At 34.1% G+C, this 22,131-nt stretch overlaps 1 protein-coding gene across 1 annotated transcript in view; it reads left to right on the top strand.

The window, feature by feature from the left end:
* CERKL (ceramide kinase-like) overlaps window positions 1-22,131 on the top strand; it is a 61,031-nt gene that overhangs the window by 23,461 nt on the left and 15,439 nt on the right. The window contains exons 2-4 of the mRNA XM_009996327.1: window positions 10,459-10,764; window positions 16,238-16,369; window positions 21,788-21,851. Of these exons, the coding sequence (XP_009994629.1) occupies window positions 10,459-10,764; window positions 16,238-16,369; window positions 21,788-21,851 (502 nt within the window). The remainder of the gene's footprint in view (window positions 1-10,458; window positions 10,765-16,237; window positions 16,370-21,787; window positions 21,852-22,131) is intronic.

The following is a 22,131-nucleotide window of genomic DNA, read 5'->3' as shown; positions in this document are numbered from 1 at the left end:
TAGAATACCTAAACTTGTACAGGAGATGCGTTTGAAACCATTACAAACCTTTCCAGAAGAGTAAATAGTTTCATCAGCCTCAAGATTAGGAAAAAGCGTGACTTTGATATGCTTAGCTGATATTTTTCCATAAATCTCTTTCAGAAGATTTTTGATGTTCACAGGATAGAAGATGATCCTCAATGTAAAACATGAATTTGATAGGTCTGCCTCTTAATGATGTGTCAAGGTATCAATAGTAATTAATTCTTGAATGTAGGTGATGAAAATTTTCTTGAACTGTTTCACTTTAAGACTAAATCAAAGATTATTGTCTGATTTGTGATGTGTGGTTGGATATGTCTAGAAGCTCATATTTGTTAGTTACTGGAATGGATGCTTTGAATACGAATTGCTGATTCTGCAACCATATGCAGGATCTCTATGCTGTGAGTACGTTTCTTAGAATCTGCAAGTAAGATAGTTCAATTTCAAAGTGGCAATCCCTGTACATATATGTCCATTTGCTGTAAAGCTAGCACTTAAGTGTTTAGGGGAGTAAAAATTTATATGAATTATGAGAGGTTTGAGCTGTATGTTTGTCATCTGACATGCATTTCTCCAACAGTGAAAACTCATCGGAAATTGGTTTTTTATATATATGTTGATCAGTATTCTTCCTATTTGATTTTAGTACTTAGTACTAGGGTTGGGAATACACTGTGGTTAGGAATAGATAAGTAAATGTGGTATGTAGCTACAGTTACCACACTGAAATTAAGAGGAGTGGATGGGAAACGTCAAGGAATTTGCTTAAAGTAGATAGGAGGATGCTTGCTAGAGGCTATTGATGCGTGCAAGGATGAAAAGCATACATCATAGTAAATTGTGGGGTGGGGTTTTTTTGTAGTGTTTTTTTTGTTTTGTTTTTTACTAGAGGCTCTGTTTCGATACAGTTGATGTGCCTCTCAGAGAATAAGTAGGCTTTCTGTATGTAAGACAGTATACTATGCAGCCTGCTGTAAAAGTGAAAGTTATTTCTATGCTAATACTTAATTTTGAATTTTATGGTGCTTAATGCTAAAATTTTATTCACAAAGCAATTTATTGGTTCTGTATGTTCTTTAAAATGCATTAACTTACTCTATGTTATGCCCTGGTTATTACACAAATAAAAACAAATTTGGAGATCTTTAGATTTTTGAAAATTGCATGAAAATTTCAAATAATGTGTTTTAAATTACTCATTACCATTTATGCTTGTAACTTCTGAACTGGAAAACAACATAAAATATTAAAACAACTCAAAGTACTGGCTTTACCTGGTAATTTTGAGTGTATTTTGATTTCCAAAATAGTATTATATATGATTTTCTTATAGTCTGATTGGATACTTCCCAGGATTATTTTTTTTCTCGAAAACATTTTGTTGAGCTGTTGATACATAGCTCTACATGTCTTTTGTACATGGTTCGAAATGTAAATTAGCTTAAAGACATTTATTATTTACTATTTTCGTTTTATTACACTATAAGCACGTTGCGGTCTGTATTCAACAGTTCTGCTGCTAAATGAAGTAAGCATATACTTAGCTTGCTGTGCAAATACATGGGCACAGGTGGACATCTTGGTAGTGTGCACCATGCAGTGAAACACATGGCACCACACAACATGGGGCAAAGAGCATGCAGTTCGAATTAGAACATTTTATGGATACCTTGTAAATTTGTGCTTGTTCATATACAGGCTGTAATTTCTAAAAAGGGTGTACTTGTCTTTGTATTGAACATTTGTGATACACACATCCCTTTAATGTAACTGCACTTTGTGGGGAGAGGCAGTCTTCTATGAGCCTGTTTATGTCAATATTTTAATAATTTATCTTTATAATGGCTTTTGTCTATATTTATAGTAACATTGGCACCCCGTGTACAGAAGATACAATCAGTGTTGAAAGGAAACTTGCATCCATCTGGAAGCAATAAACTTTTCTAAAAGACTGCACAGTGTTACTTAATCCTGTGATTTCTTACTGTGAGTGAAATTAAGGTTTGATTCAGTTGTGTCACATCTTATTGGTATCAAATCTTTTGTGAGAGCTTTGTCATAGTGATAAGCTACAAACAAAATTTTAAAATTGATGAATGTCTGAGAATGTAATTTCCTCAGTCGCAGGATTATGCATCACTGCAAATGTAGTCAATTCCATATAACAATAATAGCAATACCAGAAAGCTTCTGGAGTATTCCTTTCTGTAAGCTTTGTCTTTATGTGAAGGGCTAATTGCTATACTGCACAACTGACTAAATACACCTTAAATTTTGCATCGTGTCCTATGTAATTTTTGTACTATACTTATGTAGTATAAAGTATATTTTTAGTTTGCCAAAATGTTTTACGAAGGTATAGAAATACGAACCGTTCATCAAAGAGGAAGGGGGAAAAAACTTTTGATAATAATATAACAAAATTTTGTGTGATTTTTTGGTTGCTTATCTTTTAAGTCTGTTAGAAGTGTGTTTAAATTAACAAAATAGAATTCATTTATCCCTGCAGGCAAAATGGTGTGGCTTACATCCTTCCTATTCCTGTGTGGCTACTGAGCTGAAGAGCATTGTGGCGGGGAAGAGTTTTATGCTTGTCAGAGGATTCCGGTGTTACTGTTGCCATCTCTTACCCTTGGGCTACTGTAGAAGGTGCAGATACAATGATACAAAGGATGGCTGAGTTTATTAAGAAAGCTGCTTAAAAAACAGACCAAAGATTGATAAGGATAAAGCTGAATGTAGCTATTGATCAATGAGAAGTTAATGGATGAGCTTATCTAGCACCTGATAGCTATACTTCAAAACCAAAAAGCTTGAATTACTAATTGGCAATTAATTAATTACAAATAGCTTACTGAAGGAAATAATCTCAAGTTTAGAATGGGATGTGCCTATTCTTCTTTCCTCAATATGATGTTGGCTTGAAAATCTTTTCCAGAAAACACCATTCAGATATTTGAGACATGTTGAGTTCCCTGAAAGTGAGACACTGATGTTTAGCACTGTGGATGGTTTGTAAATCTGTATTTGAAGCTGAAGCAAATCTTGTGCTAGTAAGAATCCAAGTAGAACTAAGTATTAACTTGTAGTTAATAAAACTCAGTCATGTTATATGGCCACAAGAGGCTATTTTGATTCCTCACCTCCTCTTATTTTCTGAAAGGACAGAAGTAATTACCATAATTATGACATAAAGTACTAGGTACAAAACAGTGTATATGTGAACTTTTTTCAAAGGAATCTAAAATTAAGCTCATGTTTCCTCTTTGGAGATTCTTTAGTATCTTTCAGCTCTGCTAACCCATTGTATTAAATCATATAAGCCATTAGATCCCAGTCTTCTGCTTTATTCCAGAAATCTTTTTTTTTTTTTTTTTAATAAATTCCGTTATATGATGGTTGTATTGTTGCTCTGTGCAAGAATAATAATTTAATCTGATGCTTGCTTTTGCTGAGATTTTAGAAGTTGATGAAAATCATTGATGTTTGTTGCCATGTTGTTACTCTGAAGTTTGTTAGATACAGGCACTTAATAATAAGGTTTGGTATAATAATGTATAATACTAATAAGAATGTTTTTCCAATTGCATTATGAAACTAGGCAGGCTGTGGGCCATGATCTTAACAGAAAATGTAGAGTTTTCTATAATGAGTTATTTTCAGTGGCCTCTTTCTTGGTGTGGTGTTAATGAGGAAATGTAACTATTGAAAAGCAAAGCCTTTGCTGCATACATCCTCTTGAATGCTTCAGGTTCAGAATGAGTTTCTCTCTGCCTTTCTTCCTTTCAGCTAGTGTTGTTCTGCACAGCTTTATTTTCAGTAGATAATCTTGTTAGGGGGGTTAAGTTCATCATCTCGCTCAAAAACTTTGTTGGACAATGAAGGGGAAACTCTTAAGGAGATGCTTCTTGTTTGGAACAGTGTTACACCTTGTGCTAAGTTTTAATCACACTTTTCCATACAAGTAATTATTCAAGAAGTGATTTGGGTTTTTTTCAAACTATCAGTTTGGATATATTTTTCTGACAAAATTCTAGTGTTAGCTTGTGATTAAAAGCAAGTTACTTCACTGCTTTAAAACAAAAATGGAACAAAAGCATTAATGAAACTTGATGGATAGGTGTCTAAAAAGCCTCGTTAGAAGATGAGCCTTGTGTATTGTTTTCTGGGCATCACAGAAATCCAGGATGCTGGCTGCAAGAGTAGCTGTTGAGATCTGGTCATGCTCAGTGGTGAAGTCTCCAGATCTGGCTCCTCTCTAGAGGGAGCTGGCTCCAGCAAAAATGACCTCTGAACTGTACCAAACTCTGCCCATATGCTATGGGATTAACTGATCTTTTCTCATGTTTGCTCTGCCAGTTTCCAGCATCAGCTTTCATTTTGGTTCAGCTAGAAATAGACAGTTTGTCAGAAGTTTTCCTATTGCTATCTTTTAAAGATATAGTCAAACTTACCCAAATTTTAAGTCCTTAAGCATGGTCCAACTCAGGACTTCAAGGACTACAGCAAATATCTTCTGAAGCTGCTCTTCCTTCACCTACTGTGATGATATGATGCTGGGCCCAAGGCCCATCACTGATTTGATGAGAATGTTCAGAAGAATCAGTATTAGTTTTCAAAAGGTATTGGGGAGAACAGGGATTGGAATCAGCTGTGTTTACTTATGCTATGAATATAGTAAAATTGTCAAGAAATATTCTGAGCAAAAAATGGAAAAATTTTCCACTTCTTATATATTGCTTTGAAACTACTGCAAGAGCATTAAAGCCAGTTTATATTGTCACATCTATCACATTTTGAAATTTAAAAAAATATTTGTAACAATTCCTAAACAAAGAAATACAATAATGCAATTTCTGCTATCTAGTATAAGGCTTTATCCCATGAGCTGGGATTTACACTGTAAAATTACTGGGTGTTTTTTTTTTCTGAGTTTGAGTTGAAAAAATGAGAGCCTGAGGTACAGATTTGCTCAAGAATAATATTGTTCTAGTATATACATTATTCTTTATAATAATATTGCATTTAGAGATAGTACTTTAAAATAAGAAGACTTTTCTGAGCCAGTATACTGAATAATGCTTTTTAATGCTGTATTAAATAGTGTGTAACTTCCTATCCAGCAAAACTAACCTAATGTGCCAATATATGTTTATAAAATGAAGTTTTATTCTGACACTTATGATTTTTTAATTGTTAAGATGCAAATAAGAGTTTTAAAAATTAAGAAAAACCATTATGCATCTTTCCCTGTTCTTGTTGATCTGTGTTTGTGTGATCTTTGGGGAGTCAGCAATTGGAAATGAAAATATACAGCAGATTGGCTCAAACCATGCTGACTTCCCTGATGAAGGAAAACATTTCCAGTCCTTCCTTACTTCCCTGCTGTGTATTTTCTTATCAGTTTAAAGCATCTTTGGTTTTGTAGGACTTGTGTTGAACTACTAAACAACTTGTCAGAAGACTATGCCAGCACAAAAAATAAAGCCGAAATGGAAAATATATGCTACTTTAGGGAGCTGAATTGACTCAGCTTGGCTTTGCCAAGTGCTAGACAGAAGGAAAAGGGCTGGGTTACAGTTGTGTCAGGAATGTGAGGTATTGAAAGAGGGATTAGCGGCAAGGTATTGCATTGGTTTGGCAAAACACATCCCTTCACCCTCAGATTCTCTAGATAAGGAGAAGAAAATTATTGGTTGTATTCCTCACAGATGTTTTTAAACTCAATTTTTCTGCCCTGAAGGAATACAGCTGTTATGGCAAGCGAATAGCTGCTGTTAAAAGCTGAAGTTAGTAGATGCACCCTGCTTTTATTCTCTAAGTCTGGAGAAACTGAGCTGCATACTTCATAGTACTTTCTGAACTCCTTGCTGCTCCCAAGAAAGTCATTACACAGAAACATTTTTCTAGAGTAAAGCCTTTGTTGTATTATGCTTCCCTTACAACAAACACCATGTAAAGGGACTAGAGTAGGGTAAAAGCAATTTTCAGAGAAAACCAGCCTCTCTACAACCTGGCCCTTTCTGTACCACCTTCTCCTCACCTTATTGTTTGATTGTCTTTGTAAGCAGAGAGTACAATTTTGTTTTCTCTGCTTGCAGATGAGAGCAAGAGGCATAGCATCAAATTTTGTCAAAGGTGTTGAATGACCTGTCTTTTTGAAATGAAAAAAACCCTTGAAAATTCAGATGTTCTGAAAAAAACTTCCTGCCTCGTGTTGAGGGTCTTTAATTTAGTGTTAAATAGCCTGATGAGCTACAGTGATTTTCAGCTCTTCTGGCAAGAATGATCATACTTACATTTGTCATTGCCAGTCCTTAATCAAAGTTGTAGCTAAAAACTGTAGATGTTTTATGAATCAGTTGCATGCTATTATTTTACTTTGAGAAAAATGTGCTTAATAGTTAGTGAGTTAGTAGTTGCTGTTTTACATGCATTAGGCATTATCATATTAATTTTGAATATTCCTAAGCCTGCTTTTGTAGATTTATTGTCAAAACTAATTTTGTGTTCTATTTATTTCCTGTTTGGCTATATATCAGTACGGTTATATTTTATTGTATTTCCTAAATGGTTATTTTGAAAATAGCATTCATAAGGTGTAAGTTTATCTGTATTCAGCTCTATAATAACTACTGTTGATCACTGTATTTTCTTTGGTATAGTCTTGAATATTTTTATATTCAATTATTTCTACTATGTTACACTGTACTTGGCTATAGCAAACAAATACTAATTAAATAAACTTTGCATGCATAATGGGACAGAGAAACTAAAATGAGTAAGAGACTTAACTATTAAATATAGATAAGTGGAGGAAAGTGTCTTGGCAAAGGTAATAGGAAGAATTTGTGACCAACAAACACATCTTCAGTTGTGTCCAATTCTCCTACTTGAATTATACAGTCACATTTCATGTGTATTTTTCACCACTTTCCATGTACTCCACTTATTTGTTATGGAAATTAAGTCCTCAAATGCCCCTTCTAGACATTGGGCCTTTGTGGTAGGAAAACAGTCCAATAAGTGTTTTGTTGTTGAAGTGTTGGTGTCAGTATTTTAATAACACGCTTCTCCTCCTTACAAACTGTTCTATTTTTCAGTAGTATTGCTTTTTTCTTTGTGTATGTTTTCATCATTTTTACTGTAAACATGAGATAATCTATTTGTGTAAAGCCTGGCTTAACACTCTTAACTAATTAAAATTTGGTTTGCTATTTTCAATTACCTTGTATTTGAGTGTTAGTCTCACCTTTTGATTCAGTTCAGTGTGGTGTATTTAGATATATTTTTTTATGAAATGAGATTAAACTACTGTAAATAGGAAAAATGTAGGATAGTCTCATTGCTTGAAATCAGTGAGAGGATAAATAGGGGCATAAAACTTCCTAGAAATTCATATATCCAGGCAGGCTTTTTTTTCATACTGTATTAAAGGGGAGGGGGGGAAGTGGACATGTGCAGTAACTGTGAGTACAATTAGCGTCAAGCAGATAAATCCAGCTCTAATCCTGTTTACGCTCTACATCAGACAGATGTGCTGAAATTGATTTAGACAAGCCCTTGGCTTATAGTAATTTTTTTTTTAAGTGCCATGTATTCTGTTTTTGTTAGATCTTCGTTAAATGTTAAGTGCAGTTAGTTTTACTATTCCTAATGCCTGTAACCTACATTATACAGGTTCCCTCTCTGCTTTCATGATGACAGAGCAGCCTGGTAGAAGAGATTATCTTTATTCCTTGTAATTAAATTGACTTTTTTTTCAGAAGATACAACAATGGGAAGTGGGTACTGAATTAAATAAATAGCATGATATCTAATAGATGTATACTTAAATCTCTTGCAAGAACAGATGGTACCAAATATCTTTCTAAGTAATGTGAGAGGACAGTTTATGTCCTGAAACAGCTAGAAATAACCAATATGACACTAATGAACCAATAGGTTTTAAAAATTTTAAAAAGTGCCTAATCCAACATATACTTAATTTTTAAAGTAAACTTGCTTGTTATCACATACTAGAAATATTTTATAAATTTAGCCCATGACTTTCTTTATCTAAATTATTTTATAAAATTTTACTGCATTTTTGTTTTCTATTTTCAAGTCAAAATAGAAGGTGAACATTTTGGAATATGCCTAGGGAATTTTATGCAGATTTCTTTTCAACTTTAATAGAAATTGCCTGTCCTAATCCTACTAGCTATTTAAATATTACCTCTGAAATGTGAAACTTGAGGATGATATTTTTATACTGTTCACTACTCGTACAATTTATATGCTTCTCCAAGCTGTATCTGGACATGTGTTCCAGTAGAACAACTAGAGTAAAATGCTACTTTTGAAACTGTAGTGCTACTTAGGAAGAATGCATTGCTTTCCAAAGTTTTGACACGCATCTGGGCAACACAAGAATTTGACCAATATGGAGTAAGAGGAGGATGTAAAAGCAAGAAAAAATCTGGCAGAAATAACAGCATGAAAAGAATGGACAAGATAAGCTTTACCTGGCTCATGACTAAATGCTGTTCTATGAAAGCTAGTGGGGGAATAAAAAACATTTTAAGAGGCCTTAATTTTTCTTGATTTGTGCAGGATGTAAGCTGATGTTTGTAATTTGTTGTGATGCATGCGCATAACATTAGCATTTACCCCCAGATGTTTAAGAAGAGCAACACAAAGTTTAAAGACAAAATCAAGATCTCAGATTTGGTGATGTTACTATTAAGTTTATCTGTACAATGTCCAGTCATCCTTTGAATGTATGCAAAATCATAGTTCAAATGGAATGATACCATTTTCTTTTTCCCTTAGTCCCCTGGTTTCTTTCAGTTGATCTTATAGAAACTACTTTTACTGCAATCATTACAGGACTTTAAACTTTGTTTTGTTCTCTATTGTTTGGTAAATTTCCTCCTGTTTATTTGCTGCTTCTGAAAATCTGCACTACAATCTGTTGTTACTATCTCAGTGCACACAAACATTAACTTGTTACAGTATTCCTGCTAAGAATGGAATTATTTTGGTCCAACTTTATGCTTTAGTAGCTGACATATGGACAAATTCAGATGGTAAAATTTAACAAGTTGAAAAAATATGTGGGAAGTGTAATAAGATCATATTTCTCTCTGCAGTAGGTTATTTGTTGTGGAACAGGAAAAAATGGGTTAGTTGGGAATTGTCAGGAGAGGTAATACTGACTTTGTCTGTGTTGGCATTGCTGAGGTCTAGTCTTCCAGAATTTCTGGATAGAAATATGACCTCTGCATAGCCTGGTTAAAGAAACAAAAATGAGAAATGCCAGCGTTCAAACTGTTACAAGAGTTGATGTATGCTGGTTTTTTTCTGCTCAGAAAAAGTATGGCTTTCTGAAGCCCTCAGCTTCATGTGATTTAATGAAGTGGGTAATGCTTGATTTTGCAGTCTGACTGTTGCAGTGCTGTCCATTTTTCCCAGGAAGACAGGTAAAATAGTCTTTTGCAGCTTCTTCCTGGCACTTCAGAACAGCATGCAGCAAACATAAAAAATGCTCGTCAGACAGAATCTGTTATGGGTTTGCCTACTGAGAAGCCACTAGACTGAACTGTTGCTAGATTTGGAAAAGATTCCTGGTTTCACCCTTTTCTTGCATGGGCTGAAAAGGGACCTTTACTCATCTAGGATATTTGATCTGCTGTAATTAAAAAGAAAGCATGGAAACATTTTGTGCCGAATATCTAACAGCTACAGGAATGGTGACATTTTTCCTTCAGTCTGTGCATTTCACTTTGATTTTGAGGAATTGGGTTTTAGAGCTCAAGGGAGCAGAGGAGAAGCTTGTGCCACAGTAGTTCCATCAGTACATCTCCAAAAGGCATTTGTGGAACTAGTGTCACTGAATTGGTAGTGTCTGCAGCCACAGTGTCCATGTATGTTACAGCCCTGAGATAAAAACCCTCTTCACTTAGTGTTTCAGTCTAACACAGCTCTCACCTGGGAGACAAGGTCTTGGACTTTCACAAGAACTTAAGAAATGGCTTTTCTTTTACATATCGAATGAAAAAATACCTTGAGCATATAGTCAGCTTGTGTCATAGCACGCTTTCTGGTTTATGATTTAGGAGAATACAGCTGCTATGATTGCTATGATTTAGAAGAATACAATTAAGAATTTTCTTTTTGAATGCAAATACAAAAAGAAAAAAATGGTTCACTGTTCTTGGAGACTGTGATTTTTATTTTTTTTTTGTGTGTGTGTATCAAAAGAGGTATTAACTAACCTCTTTGAAATAATGTTATTTGTATAGCTGGGTATCTAACCTAAATAACAGGAAGTTGGTAAAATACAACAGCAGTGATTGAGACAAATTCTATACAATAAGTTTCTATATAGGCATGAGCAGAGGCAACAAGGAAAGATAGAGATGAATCCAGAACAATATTTTTTTTTAGGTATTACTCTTGATTGTATTGCTAATTCTCCTTTTTATTTTTTTTCTTTTTTCTCCCCTGCAGGTGATTCCAGTATGGTTTCACAGGCCCAAGAGGAGATCATCGAAATCAAAGATGTATTTTCTGTAAAATTGAAACGTCGTCGTTTTGCAGGGCAGAAAAAAGGTGGTACTTTGTTGGGTATCACGGTTTTTAAATGCTTGAATAAAGAAGCAAATAAGCTAACAGACTGTGCTATCCATTTTAATAACTTAAGTGAAGATCATTGTCATTTATGGTTTAGACATCTAAAAGAAATTTTGAATGGTAAGCACTTAATTTGGGTTGATGTAATTATCAGACTTGTTTCTTTTGTCAATACACAGGGTTGGGTGAGGCTTAGAAAAATATTTTACCTGTGGAAATTAAGACACAGATATGAATATTATTGCTGGGAAGTGTTTACTACAGAAGTTTTCACAGTGAAGTATAAAATTTGGGGAAATTATAATAATTGGCTAATGCATTTGTAAAACTGAAATGGAATTATACTGTTTTTTGGAAGTGCTTTGGAAGCTACTGAAAATAATATCTTACTGTATTCTGGAAATAATATCTTACTGTATTCTGGAAAATCTGTTTTTAAAGAAACAAAATATATTATTGATGTTTTCACTTAGAATTGCAGTATATCTGATGGTACCACAGTTGTTGCAGTCCTGGGCTCTCATCAGAGACTTCCCAGTGACTGTTAAGGAGGTCCCACATGAGACCTGCAGATTCTTTAAGACACTAATTGGAGAGCCTTTCCTCTTCACAAATTCACAGGTGGAAGTGCTCTTGAGATTCTGTAAGACTCTCATTGTATAGTTTGATACAGAATGTATTGAGAGTCAATTCTTTATTTTAAAAATATCTTTCTGTATTTGCCTGAGCTAATTCCAGTTTCAGGGTGCTTTGTTTAACCCATGTTAGTTGCATTTTTTTCATGCATGTTGTATCAAATTAAAAAAAAAATAAATCACCATTTTAGGGGGAGAAACCCCCCCCCCCAGCATTTCACTCTGATACCATAAATGAAAAGACACAGCATATAATACACTTGTGATTTAAAAAACAACAACAACAAAAAAACCCTACTAACCAAACTTTCTGATTTAGCTCTAAAATGTTTCTCTGTTTATAATGTATAGCAAATGAGTTTGTTTACTACAGGAGAAAAACAATTCATCTTGAAATAGACGATTGAAACTTCAGCTGAATTGTTAATACTGAGCTGGATACCAGAAATCAAATCTTACACATCTGCAGCCACACTTTCAATAGCGATTTATAGTGTACTTCTAGTAAAGTGACTGTCAAAAGCAGCTGTTAGAGAAAATAAAATGATATGAGTTACTGACAGGGCATTCTTACTGTTTGCTTACAATATGTTTTGGATTTTCTTAATAAAAATGGGTATTAAAAGGTGCCTTCCTTTGCCCCTTTTTGAAAGACTTAATCATGAAATATCTAAATCTGCAGAAGTGCCAAGATTCTTGCAGATCTCCGGCTACCCATAAAGGCAAGGACATTTGCATAAGGAGCAAATGTCTTTTTTGTTCCCAGATTACCCTCCATCCATCAGGAGCAGCAATACCATATGTTCACAGAAAAAAAGCTGCAGTATCTCTTGCTCAGGTTGCCTTGACTTGGAGGTGCAGTCTCTGTTTTATAGCTTTGTAATTGGAAGCTACCTGAACCTGAAAAAAACATTCTGTGCAGCGTTGCTGTTTTGAGTTCTTCCTTCAGCCTCAGTCTTTCTCCAGAAGCTAAAAACTTGCACAGATTTTTCTTGATCTCTAATCAGTACATTTTTCTCCTTTTCTTTTACTTCAGGAATAATCAGGACTTTCCATCCTGAAAATTGGCAAAAAAAGCCAGCAGCATTTTTGCATTCAATGTGGCAAAGACACATTATCAGTAATTTAAATAGCTTTGATACAGCAATGTTACAGTTAAGAAACAAAAAGGTTTTTTTTAAAATGTACCGAACATCGGCAAGAGGTGGGAATTCTAGTGGGATGGATTCAAGTCCAGACTAAAAGTATAAAATGCAGTTAACTCTCTTGATTCCTCAGTTACTGACATTTCAGAAGGCACATTGATATATCTCTGCTTGGAACAGTGATGAATTTTGATCGTTTTTGCCAGAGTTTGTGTTCATAATAGAACTTGTGACATCTTTGTTAATGAACTCAAAATGGCTCCTATTTGGTTTCCTTACAAACTGCAGAATAAAGTTAAAATTTCATCTTTCAAAAATAGTAAAAATTTAGCTGTACATATCCTTTTTTCTAATCTGTCTGATCACAAAGTAAATTTTTCTTAACTGCTGCATTATTTACTTTAAGGTGTTGCTTCCAGGCTGGAGCAAATTAAAAGCAGGTGATTGAGCAAAGTAGAGTGTATATATGTTTGGGTATGGCTGTCAGTAAACATGCACTTTCATTTGTCAGAATGATTAAATATTATGAAAACATGTCTCCTTTGAAAATAATTGCAATTTCTATTTGTTTACCTTACTCTTTGACAGTTTTTTAGATTTTTATGCATATACATTAATTAAGGAACAACAACATGAAATTCATCAGTGATGATATGAGCAAGAGTTTTGTCCGGAGATTTGTTATAGTGAAGATCTAATTTTTTCTGAAGTACCATGTACACAGTTTCTCTTTTACTGTGCATTTTGTCTGACATGAGTGTTTCTTGCTTGTTTTTTTTTCCTGATCATTCTTACTCTCTCCTGGTTCAGAGTATTTATTGAAGTTCTAACTAGGCTATAATTTTTTATGAAGCTTGTCATCATTTAAGTGATCACACACATAATAAGACTTAAAATAGTTGTTCAGTTTTAGTTTTAAACAGCTACAGTGGCTGCTATTATGTCTTTTTGAATGTATACTACAGGGTAACACGACATATGTACTACCATCTTCCCACTTTTAAATAAGTTCTGATTTTCAGCATAACATTGCTGCTGTTCAGATGCATGCCAGCTAGATATGGAGAGCTTGCTCAATAATATGGTGCTCAGGAAAACTGATCTGTAGGTTGCATTATTGTTAAACTGATAGAAAATAACCACTGCCATCTTAAGGCATGCAACCCTTAGTTCTGGGCTGGCTCATGGAAAGCCCCAAATGGCAGCTTAGACAGATTCTAGTGTGCTGTTGATCTTGCGTCAGACCTATTGTACACCTGACTTTCAGTGTTTTCCGTTTATACATTGCATCTTTTTTTACTGGACTTATAGGCATGTACAGTGGACATATGTGTCAGTGGAATTAACTGTTCAACGTAAAATCCAAATCCTCCTTGTGTGCAAATGCCCAGCGTTACTTAAAAGGTTGAGAGCCTCAGAAATGAGAGGAAATGCATAATTTTCACAGCTTATCTAGTAATTTATTTTTTTTAGCATGATAAGACTTATTTTTATTAACACTTATTTTGAAAAACTTCTACTTACATTCTGTAAACTATCAGAAGACAGTAAATGTGGTTAAGAGGAAATTATAAAGTAGTAAAAAATGCATGGAGTGCATTTTTTAATCTATTCTGTAGTATCTCACACAGTGGGATTTGATACGAATGTTTGAAACTTCATGCATGAAGTTTTAATTAAACTATTAATGTTAAATATTAACTTTGGGTAGTTAATATTAACAGTAGTGTCTCCATAGCTACATTAACAAATTTGTCTCATATTGTTAGTTTTCCTCATGTATAATATTCTTACTGTTGTAGAAAGTATTTATAAATGTATGCAATAATGACATGATTCCAAGCTCTTAACTTTTGTAACATAAACCCTTTTTCCTAAAGGTAGGAACTGAAAGCAGCACAGATGTATGTCTGAGCGTAGCGTCTCTGCTGCCCTGTGAGCCTTTGTTTTCAGAACACCCTGATTGACCCACCACCCTTCATGGTTCACTGATTCACTTGATAGATCAAGTTTAAACTAGTGCATATTAGCACATGTGTTAGTACTAGAGGAACAGTTGGCCTTCCTGCTTTAGGCTTCTGGTTCATTTAAAATGGAGCAGCCACAGGAAACAATAACAGAATACCAGTTAGGAGAACACCAAAAGGCTGACAGACTGAAATCAGTTGCTGGCTGTAGTAAATGAGATTGATTGATTCATGTAGATGTCGTTTAAAGAAAATTAAAATATTATAATTATTTATAAATACTTTTAAAGAAGTTTCACCATATAATGGTGTGAAAATTTCATTTTTGACAGTTATTTCATGTTCTTGCATTGAAGTTAGTTGTTTGTGTTATAAGATGTCCAGTTCATGCTGGGAATGACAAATTTTTGTCGTGATCATCCTTTTTTGTCAGTTGGCAATCATTTGGCACAAACAAAACCACATCAGTAGTGTGCTATAGATCTGCTGTTTCTATGAATAGAAAACCTAGCTTGCCTTTCTAAATAAGTGATTTGATATTCAAGTAGTCATAAAGAGAATGTTCTAATACTTCTATCCTGTGAATTCTTTTGGTTCTTGAAAAATCTCACTAGGATTTAGGTATTAGCTGTCATCTACTTTTCAACAATAGCCTAATATATGTAACAATAAATACAGTTCCTGGTTTAGAATAATTATTGAATTAAGTTTCAGTTAAAAAACCAACAAAGAAAACAAAAAAAATGAATTCAACTGTGTTCTTAAAAATTGGTTTCCTTAAGAGTATCAAGTCACAGAAATTATTTTGTCTTAATATTTTTATTACTTCTAAAAGACTGCAATAATACCAGATAGTAGATTTACGTTGTGTCTTGAATAATAATTATTATAATGTTTGTATGATGTTTATGTTTTAATAGTATTTGGGATCTTTTGTGTAGTGTCTCTTGTTTGTGTTGTGTTGTCTGGCTTAGTGGTCTTCGCTACTTCCACAGAAGACACTTAGGGACAGCGTTTAGATAGGTTCGCTTCTCAAGACTCTACAAAGCCACCTAACTTTGCCTCTTGTGTGTGGCCCGTTACAGCCCTCACTATAGTCACAGTTCTCCATTGCACTCACTCATGGGATCAATGTGCAAGACCATGTACTTGTTTGTGCAACAGTGTTTCTCAGTTTGTTACTTTTAAGACCTAGATGTAACCTTTGAAAAGATAAAATAAACAACAGTTCTCAGATTTCTGAATGATACTATGTATTTCTTTGGACCTCTTTAACGATTAGGCAATTTTCTTTTCACTGTTTGATTTGCAATCTCAGTAAACAAAAGTATTGGATCATAGTATCAGTTCTGTTGGGTGTTATTGTCAAGTGTCTGCTGGGAGAATTTAATATTAAATTCCAAAAAGGATATATTTTGATGCTTGGTTGGGTTTCTTTGTTGTTGTTGCTCGATCGTATAACTTCTCCATATTCAACCTGCTCCTATATCAGGGTCCTTCCTTCCTTCCTTCCTTCCTTCCTTCCTTCCCTCCTTCCCTCCTTCCCTCCTTCCCTCCTTCCCTCCTTCCCTCCTTCCCTCCTTCCCTCCTTCCCTCCTTCCCTCCTTCCCTCCTTCCTTCCTTCCCTCCTTCCTTCCCTCCTTCCCTCCTCTGTGTATACATGCTAAAGTAATCAATACTGTACTTTCAAGATAGGTACTGCATATCCAAGAAGAAATTTAGTTTTATAGACTATAATTTACTTATCCTCTTAAAGTACTGTAATTGTTCTAATAGCAAAAATCATTTTCAGTTGTAAAAACAGCTGAGCTCTATGTAATCTTAATGCTTTGTGTTTTCTTTTTAGGCTTTCAGAATAGACCAAAATCTTTAAAAGTGTTTGTTAATCCAAGCAGCCACAAAAGAGAAGCCGCTCATGTTTATTTTGAACAAGTTGCACCTCTTTTTAAGCTTGCTGACATAAAAACTGATGTCACACGTAAGTCGCTTCAAAAACATAGTGTAGTCCTTTGTGAAACTAGTCATGCAAAACAATTTGTATTTCCTGTTAATACTTACTGGCTTTGCCTGCAAGTACTCCATTTGGAACTGTAGTTAAAACAATGCAATATATTTTTATTTAATTAAAAAATGTTTAGATAATTCTGTTATTTATTGGGTATTTTCCCCCTGTAGGTATCAATGCTAGTACTGTGGGGTTTTTTTTGCATTTTTTTTAAAGGAAGCCTTCTATTACAAGAAAGAAGCATTTAATGACTGATTTGTGAGTGCTTGCTACGAGTTGTTCCTATATTCTGACAAACATGTCCTTAAATATTACTTGTCTTCTGAGAACATTTATTGGCCTGATATCATAAGAGGGGCTTATCCAAAGGGCACATTATTTCTGGATTGTGACTCAGTTTCAGGGGTGACCTGAGAGCCTGATTGATGAAGTTCTGTGATGACAAGGCCAGTTCTCACAAGGCACATGAGTGTGACTTGGTTTCTGGAGAACATCGAGGTGCAGCTTTAATGTTGTAGTGATGCTGTCTTCTGCTCAACAACGGATTCCTGATAGCAGATTTGGATTTTAAGGCTCCAATTTCTGCCAGAGTTCTGCTTTGTATCCTGAATTTGCCCTTTGGCTGTTTCATTTGATTGAGGTTTTTAAGAAGTTGAACAGGGAAACTATAAATTTTCTTAAAGCAGTGAAGTATTAATGATCTGATCATTACTTTTGCCCCATTCTGTGAAGAGACCAAAACTTACGTTACATCACATTTGGTCTCAAAAACCACCCTAGTTTACAGGTGTCTTTTACAAATAAATGTTATTAGTATTTCCCATTAATTTTTATTTTTTTTTTTATCCGCAGTATTACAATTACCTGTAATGCTCTGCTAAGTTTTGATTATTCATTTAATGTCCATGTGAAGTGTGAATATTTTAACACCAAAAAGTTTTTCCTATGTCTACTCTAATTGGATTGCAAAATAATCAGTCCCAGCTTAAATTGTAAAGCAGAGGCCTTATCCTACAGTTGGCCCTTAGAATTCTGGTGAAATCATAACCAGTTCAGGTTGCAGGACAAAAGTAATTCTGAACAAATCTGATTTAGGCGTGAACATATCATAAAGCAGTAAGTGTATGAGATTTTATGCATATGAGATTTCTCTTGCTAACTTTACTGCCTGTATCTATGTATTTTTAAAGGACTTAGCCTGCAATTTAAAGTAAAATCAATTGAAGATTAAATATGCCTGAGAATAAATGTGAAAAAGATTGTCTTTGTTAGAAGTCTGTAGTGATAATTTCTTAATTTCCCTTAACTGATAAGGGAATGCCAGCAGCCTTGTAAGTTTTGATTCTCACAGACATATTTTTCGCCTTTAAGGCATAGATGATGGTGTAAACAGATTAATAATAAGGCTGTCTTTTTAGAAATTTGACTTATCCTCGTTTGATCATAATTTTTTTTAAAAAGCTTCTTTTTTGGTCATGCAAACCTTAGTTAGAGATAACTGTCATATTGTTAAATAAACTATGACTTTAAGCAACTATGTAAGGAAAATTACCTTTTAAAAATTTATTCCTTACTACTGGTTAGTGTTTGGGTTTTTTTTTTTTTTGTCTTTACTGTTTACATAACCTTGTTTGTTAGACACTGTTAAATGCAGCATTGTCAGTAACCTGTGTAAGATTACATTTTTGGCTATGTAATGTTATCTGGAATAATAAAGTTGAAATAATAAGCCAAATAGGTATAATTATTTTTAAAATGAATTAATAAAATTTATAAGCAACGTAATTTGTAGTAATTAAAACAAAACACCTTCCCTAATTGAATAAAAACAGTTTAAAGTTTATTTTAATGATTTTTCTTTTACATTTTGAAAATGAACTTCTGGGTTTAGACAGATAAATGTTCACTGACTTTTTCTTAAAATAAGATTATTTCGGCAATACTATTGTGCTTATTAGCTGCCTAACACTCCTCCTACAGGCAAAGTGAGAAAACTTCACTACGGTTTAAAATGTATTAAAAAAAGAAAAAAATAAAGGGTGGTGGGTGCTGAGCAAAAGTTCTTCCTCCTAATACTATCTTCTAATAAAACTAAATGCCTAATTTCAAGTAAATTGAACAGGTTTGTTTCCTCCCATAATTGCCTTGGTTTTTTTGGAGCTGGTGTATGCATCTTGCTGTTACTGCTTTCTGAAACATCGCCAGTTTTTAAATTACATAGTGGTGAACAAACGTAGTAAGAGTGAGTTCTGAAATAGCGTTTACTTTCTCCAATTGTCTTTACATGTGATAGGTTTTTTGATTATAATTTTTTTACCAAATTACTTTGCACACTACAGATGTCTTAATTTTAGTGAAATTAACCAAAGATTTTAGAGTAGATTGTGTTTTATTGGTTTTTAGGGTTATTCATGTTGCATGGACTAAAGGAATCTCTGAAGTGCTTAGTGCAGTAGGAAGTGGGAATTAGCAAACTAAAACCGAAAGAGTACCTTAAGTGTAGCTGAGCAATAGTTAAAAACTGGTCTTTATACAGTCTTTCAAGAGTTTGGCAATCTTGAGTGCTACAGCTGGGATAGGGCTGTTAGGGAAATGGTGACTCTTCTAGAAATCCAGCTCAACAAAAGCTCACTCTTTGTTTGGAATGCCTGTGAGTGCTGCCAAATAGTGGTAATTGGAGCTAGTATTTTAGAAATGCATTATCTTACAAAATATGTATCTTACAAAATTTTACACATGCTCAAGGAAATAAAAATAAAGGTAACCCAAACAGACTGCTAGCTTGTCTCACTTCTCTCCCTAGTTTTGACTCTTCTGCTTCTGTTTACACAACGTTACAAGCTGGATGTTTAGGCAAAAACAACAGCCCTCCCCACACTCCCATTTTTAGGTCAGAATCACAATGAAAGAGAGTGATTTAGAATTGGACAATTAACATTGGTTAAACTTACTATACAGTAAATAACTAATATTTTTTTTCAACCAGTGTCAACAGCAATTAATCTGTTGTTATCAATAGTTTTAAGCCTACTGACATTAGTCCATGACATGAGTTCCAGTATTTATACCTGCCACATGGAAGTTTCCCACGTTTGGAAGTGTTGAGCTAATTATATGTTGTGTCTTCTCTGTGTAGGGGTTCAACCCTTAGCTTTTTATTGGCTACCTGAGATAAGGTGTGCCAATGTTTCGGAATATGTGTGACTGTTCAAATGAGGTACACTGTCAGTGCTCTTCTTTCAAAATTCATTGTGTCATTCTTTTGTGTTTGTGTTTTGGGGGGTTTTGTGTGGGTTTTTTCCCCCCCTGATTTGGAACAGGACCAAATATTCAAACATCTAGCTTTTTTCCAGCTAACAGAATGGTTTTTATGTTTCTCTGGAGGTTGTCAAGCTTGCAGAAAACTTTTTAGACATGATGTCTTTATGTCTGTGTTAGATTTTTTTTTTTTCAATGTTTTCAACTTGATCAATCTTCTATATGTTCTCATGAAGTTTTTCCTGGAAGATTTTCATTTTTTCATTACCTTTTTGTCATAATGTTTCAAAATAGATGCTGTGTACCTCTATCATTCTCTTATCAGACTTTAAATTTCTTGGAGTTATTGGAAGTAGTCCTCATACATATTTAAGCTAGTAGATGTGAAAGAATGGAGTCCTCATCAATCTGGCTAACTCTAGTCAATTTTACTGCCTGTATTGATTTTTCTGTAGGCATGACTCTTATTTTCAGGTCCTTCTTCCTTGAGTGAATTAATTTTGTAATAGTAAATGTAACTTACATTACATTAGGAAACCACTGAGTATGTTTTATTTTACAAAACAAAATCTTATTTACAATACCATTTTAATTAGACTGTACTCATTCATAACTTTATAAATGTCATCATGTTAATTAAAAAAGTTGTGTAACCTGGTAACCAACTGTATGTTTTCATGGGAAGATTTTCTTTCACAGTTAAATGATGGTAAGACATTTGAACCTTTTTGCATTTTTGCATGATCCACAGATTTATTGGATGCTTTCTTCACAATCTACAGATGATGAGAGGATAGTTCCCATCAGTAAAAGCAAAACTTGATAGCTTAAATATTGTGCTTTCATCTTCCAAAAGAGGTTTTGCATGAAAGAAAATTCTGTAAATAATTCCTGAAAACTATTATAGTGACAGCTATTTCTGTAGCCAAATCCTGCCTTTGATACAGCCAAAACAATTCTGGTTTTTAATTAAGAATTTCCAAACCACCAAGGACTAGAAATTTGTTAATACTATTTGGGAGATTTTGAAGTTATATGTTGATATTGAAGTGCTTAGTGTGAAGGATAGACATTTACAATTTTTATTTAGACTTTGTTTTCTTTAAAAAAAGGTTATCAGTACACTCTATCTAATACACACACATTCTTGTGTGTGTACAAATATATAGAGAAAAAGAGACGTATTTTCAGTTCTTGTAAGCAGCATTTAATAGTCTGTACGAATACTGTTAGAACAGGTACAGATACGGAATGATTGCTTTAGACACCAAGACTAATAATTTTAACAGTGTTTAGAAATACTGGAGAAAAGCCTTGAACTATCCTAGCACCAGGGACAGAAAAGCATGAAAGATTAATGTAATTTTGCATATAATGATGCACATTTTTACACAAAAAATCCATCTGCAAGTGTCATGTCAGTCAGCAAAAATCTTTGATGGGTGGCTGCAGCTGGGCTGTCTCTTCTGGCAAAGCTGGCCTAGAAAATGCTAAATGTAGTTATGATGCTTTGTGCCATCTGTAGTATGCCAGTTTATCCTGTCTTCACTGGCATTTACTGTACTATATGGGGTATCAGCAAACACAGCAACATCAATGTAGAGTGACAGATTCATTTCCTCCAGAGGCTATTAACTCTGGTGCATACTTGTGCCACCTTCCTCTATGTGTTATATTCTGTTGTCACTGGTATTTGGCTTGATTTCATACTTCTGTGTTTAACTCCTTAAATTTTAAATCTAGCAATTTGCATATCCTAACACAAAGGCAATTACTTTTCATTGATACTGAAAGAATTCAGTTTTATCTGAGGATGTGCTTACATTTTCCTGAAGTTTACCAACTGTGTTAATGCTAAAAATTTTTTTTTGGTATAACAAACATCTTCTCTAATAATGTGAATTTAAATGCACTAAATAGCTCTGTGTCTGATGGCAGCTGAGTTTTAATCTGTGTTGCCTTTTGGCTAGTGTGATTGTAAAACGTACCCTCTCATACTTTGAATGCATTTAACAATTAAAAAATAATCTAAAATTAATTACTGTATGTTATTTTTGTTAGATGGGAAAACATTACAAAAACCCTTTTAAATTGCCTTATCTTCTGGTAATTAAGTAATACTATTTTCCACAGTAACTGAATATGAAGGACATGCTCTCTTGGTACTTAAAGAATGTGACCTCCAGGCATTTGATGGGTAAGTTGGTTAGTGACAATGTTAGTAAACCTCATCATCACATTTTTTAATTTTAATTCCATCCAAGACTCTGCTAGTAGGTATTTAATGAGTTTCTCTGTTTCACACATCTATTATGCCTGAGGAAATCAGTTCACATTGGACGCTTTGTTTTTTTATTACTGACAACAGGTATGTATTTTAGATTAATAAATAATGGTGAATAAGCATAAAACTTCCTTAAATATGCTTCATGAAAGCTTTAGTTTATTTGCAAGAATGGCACAGGTGCCTTGTATTT

The sequence above is a fragment of the Chaetura pelagica genome, unplaced genomic scaffold, assembly GCF_000747805.2.
Source record: "Chaetura pelagica isolate M959 unplaced genomic scaffold, ChaPel_1.0 scaffold3, whole genome shotgun sequence".
In the NCBI taxonomy this organism is placed as follows: Eukaryota; Metazoa; Chordata; class Aves; order Apodiformes; family Apodidae; genus Chaetura; species Chaetura pelagica.
Note: the sequence above shows the minus strand (reverse complement) of the source record. Positions and strands in the feature narration are given on the sequence as shown.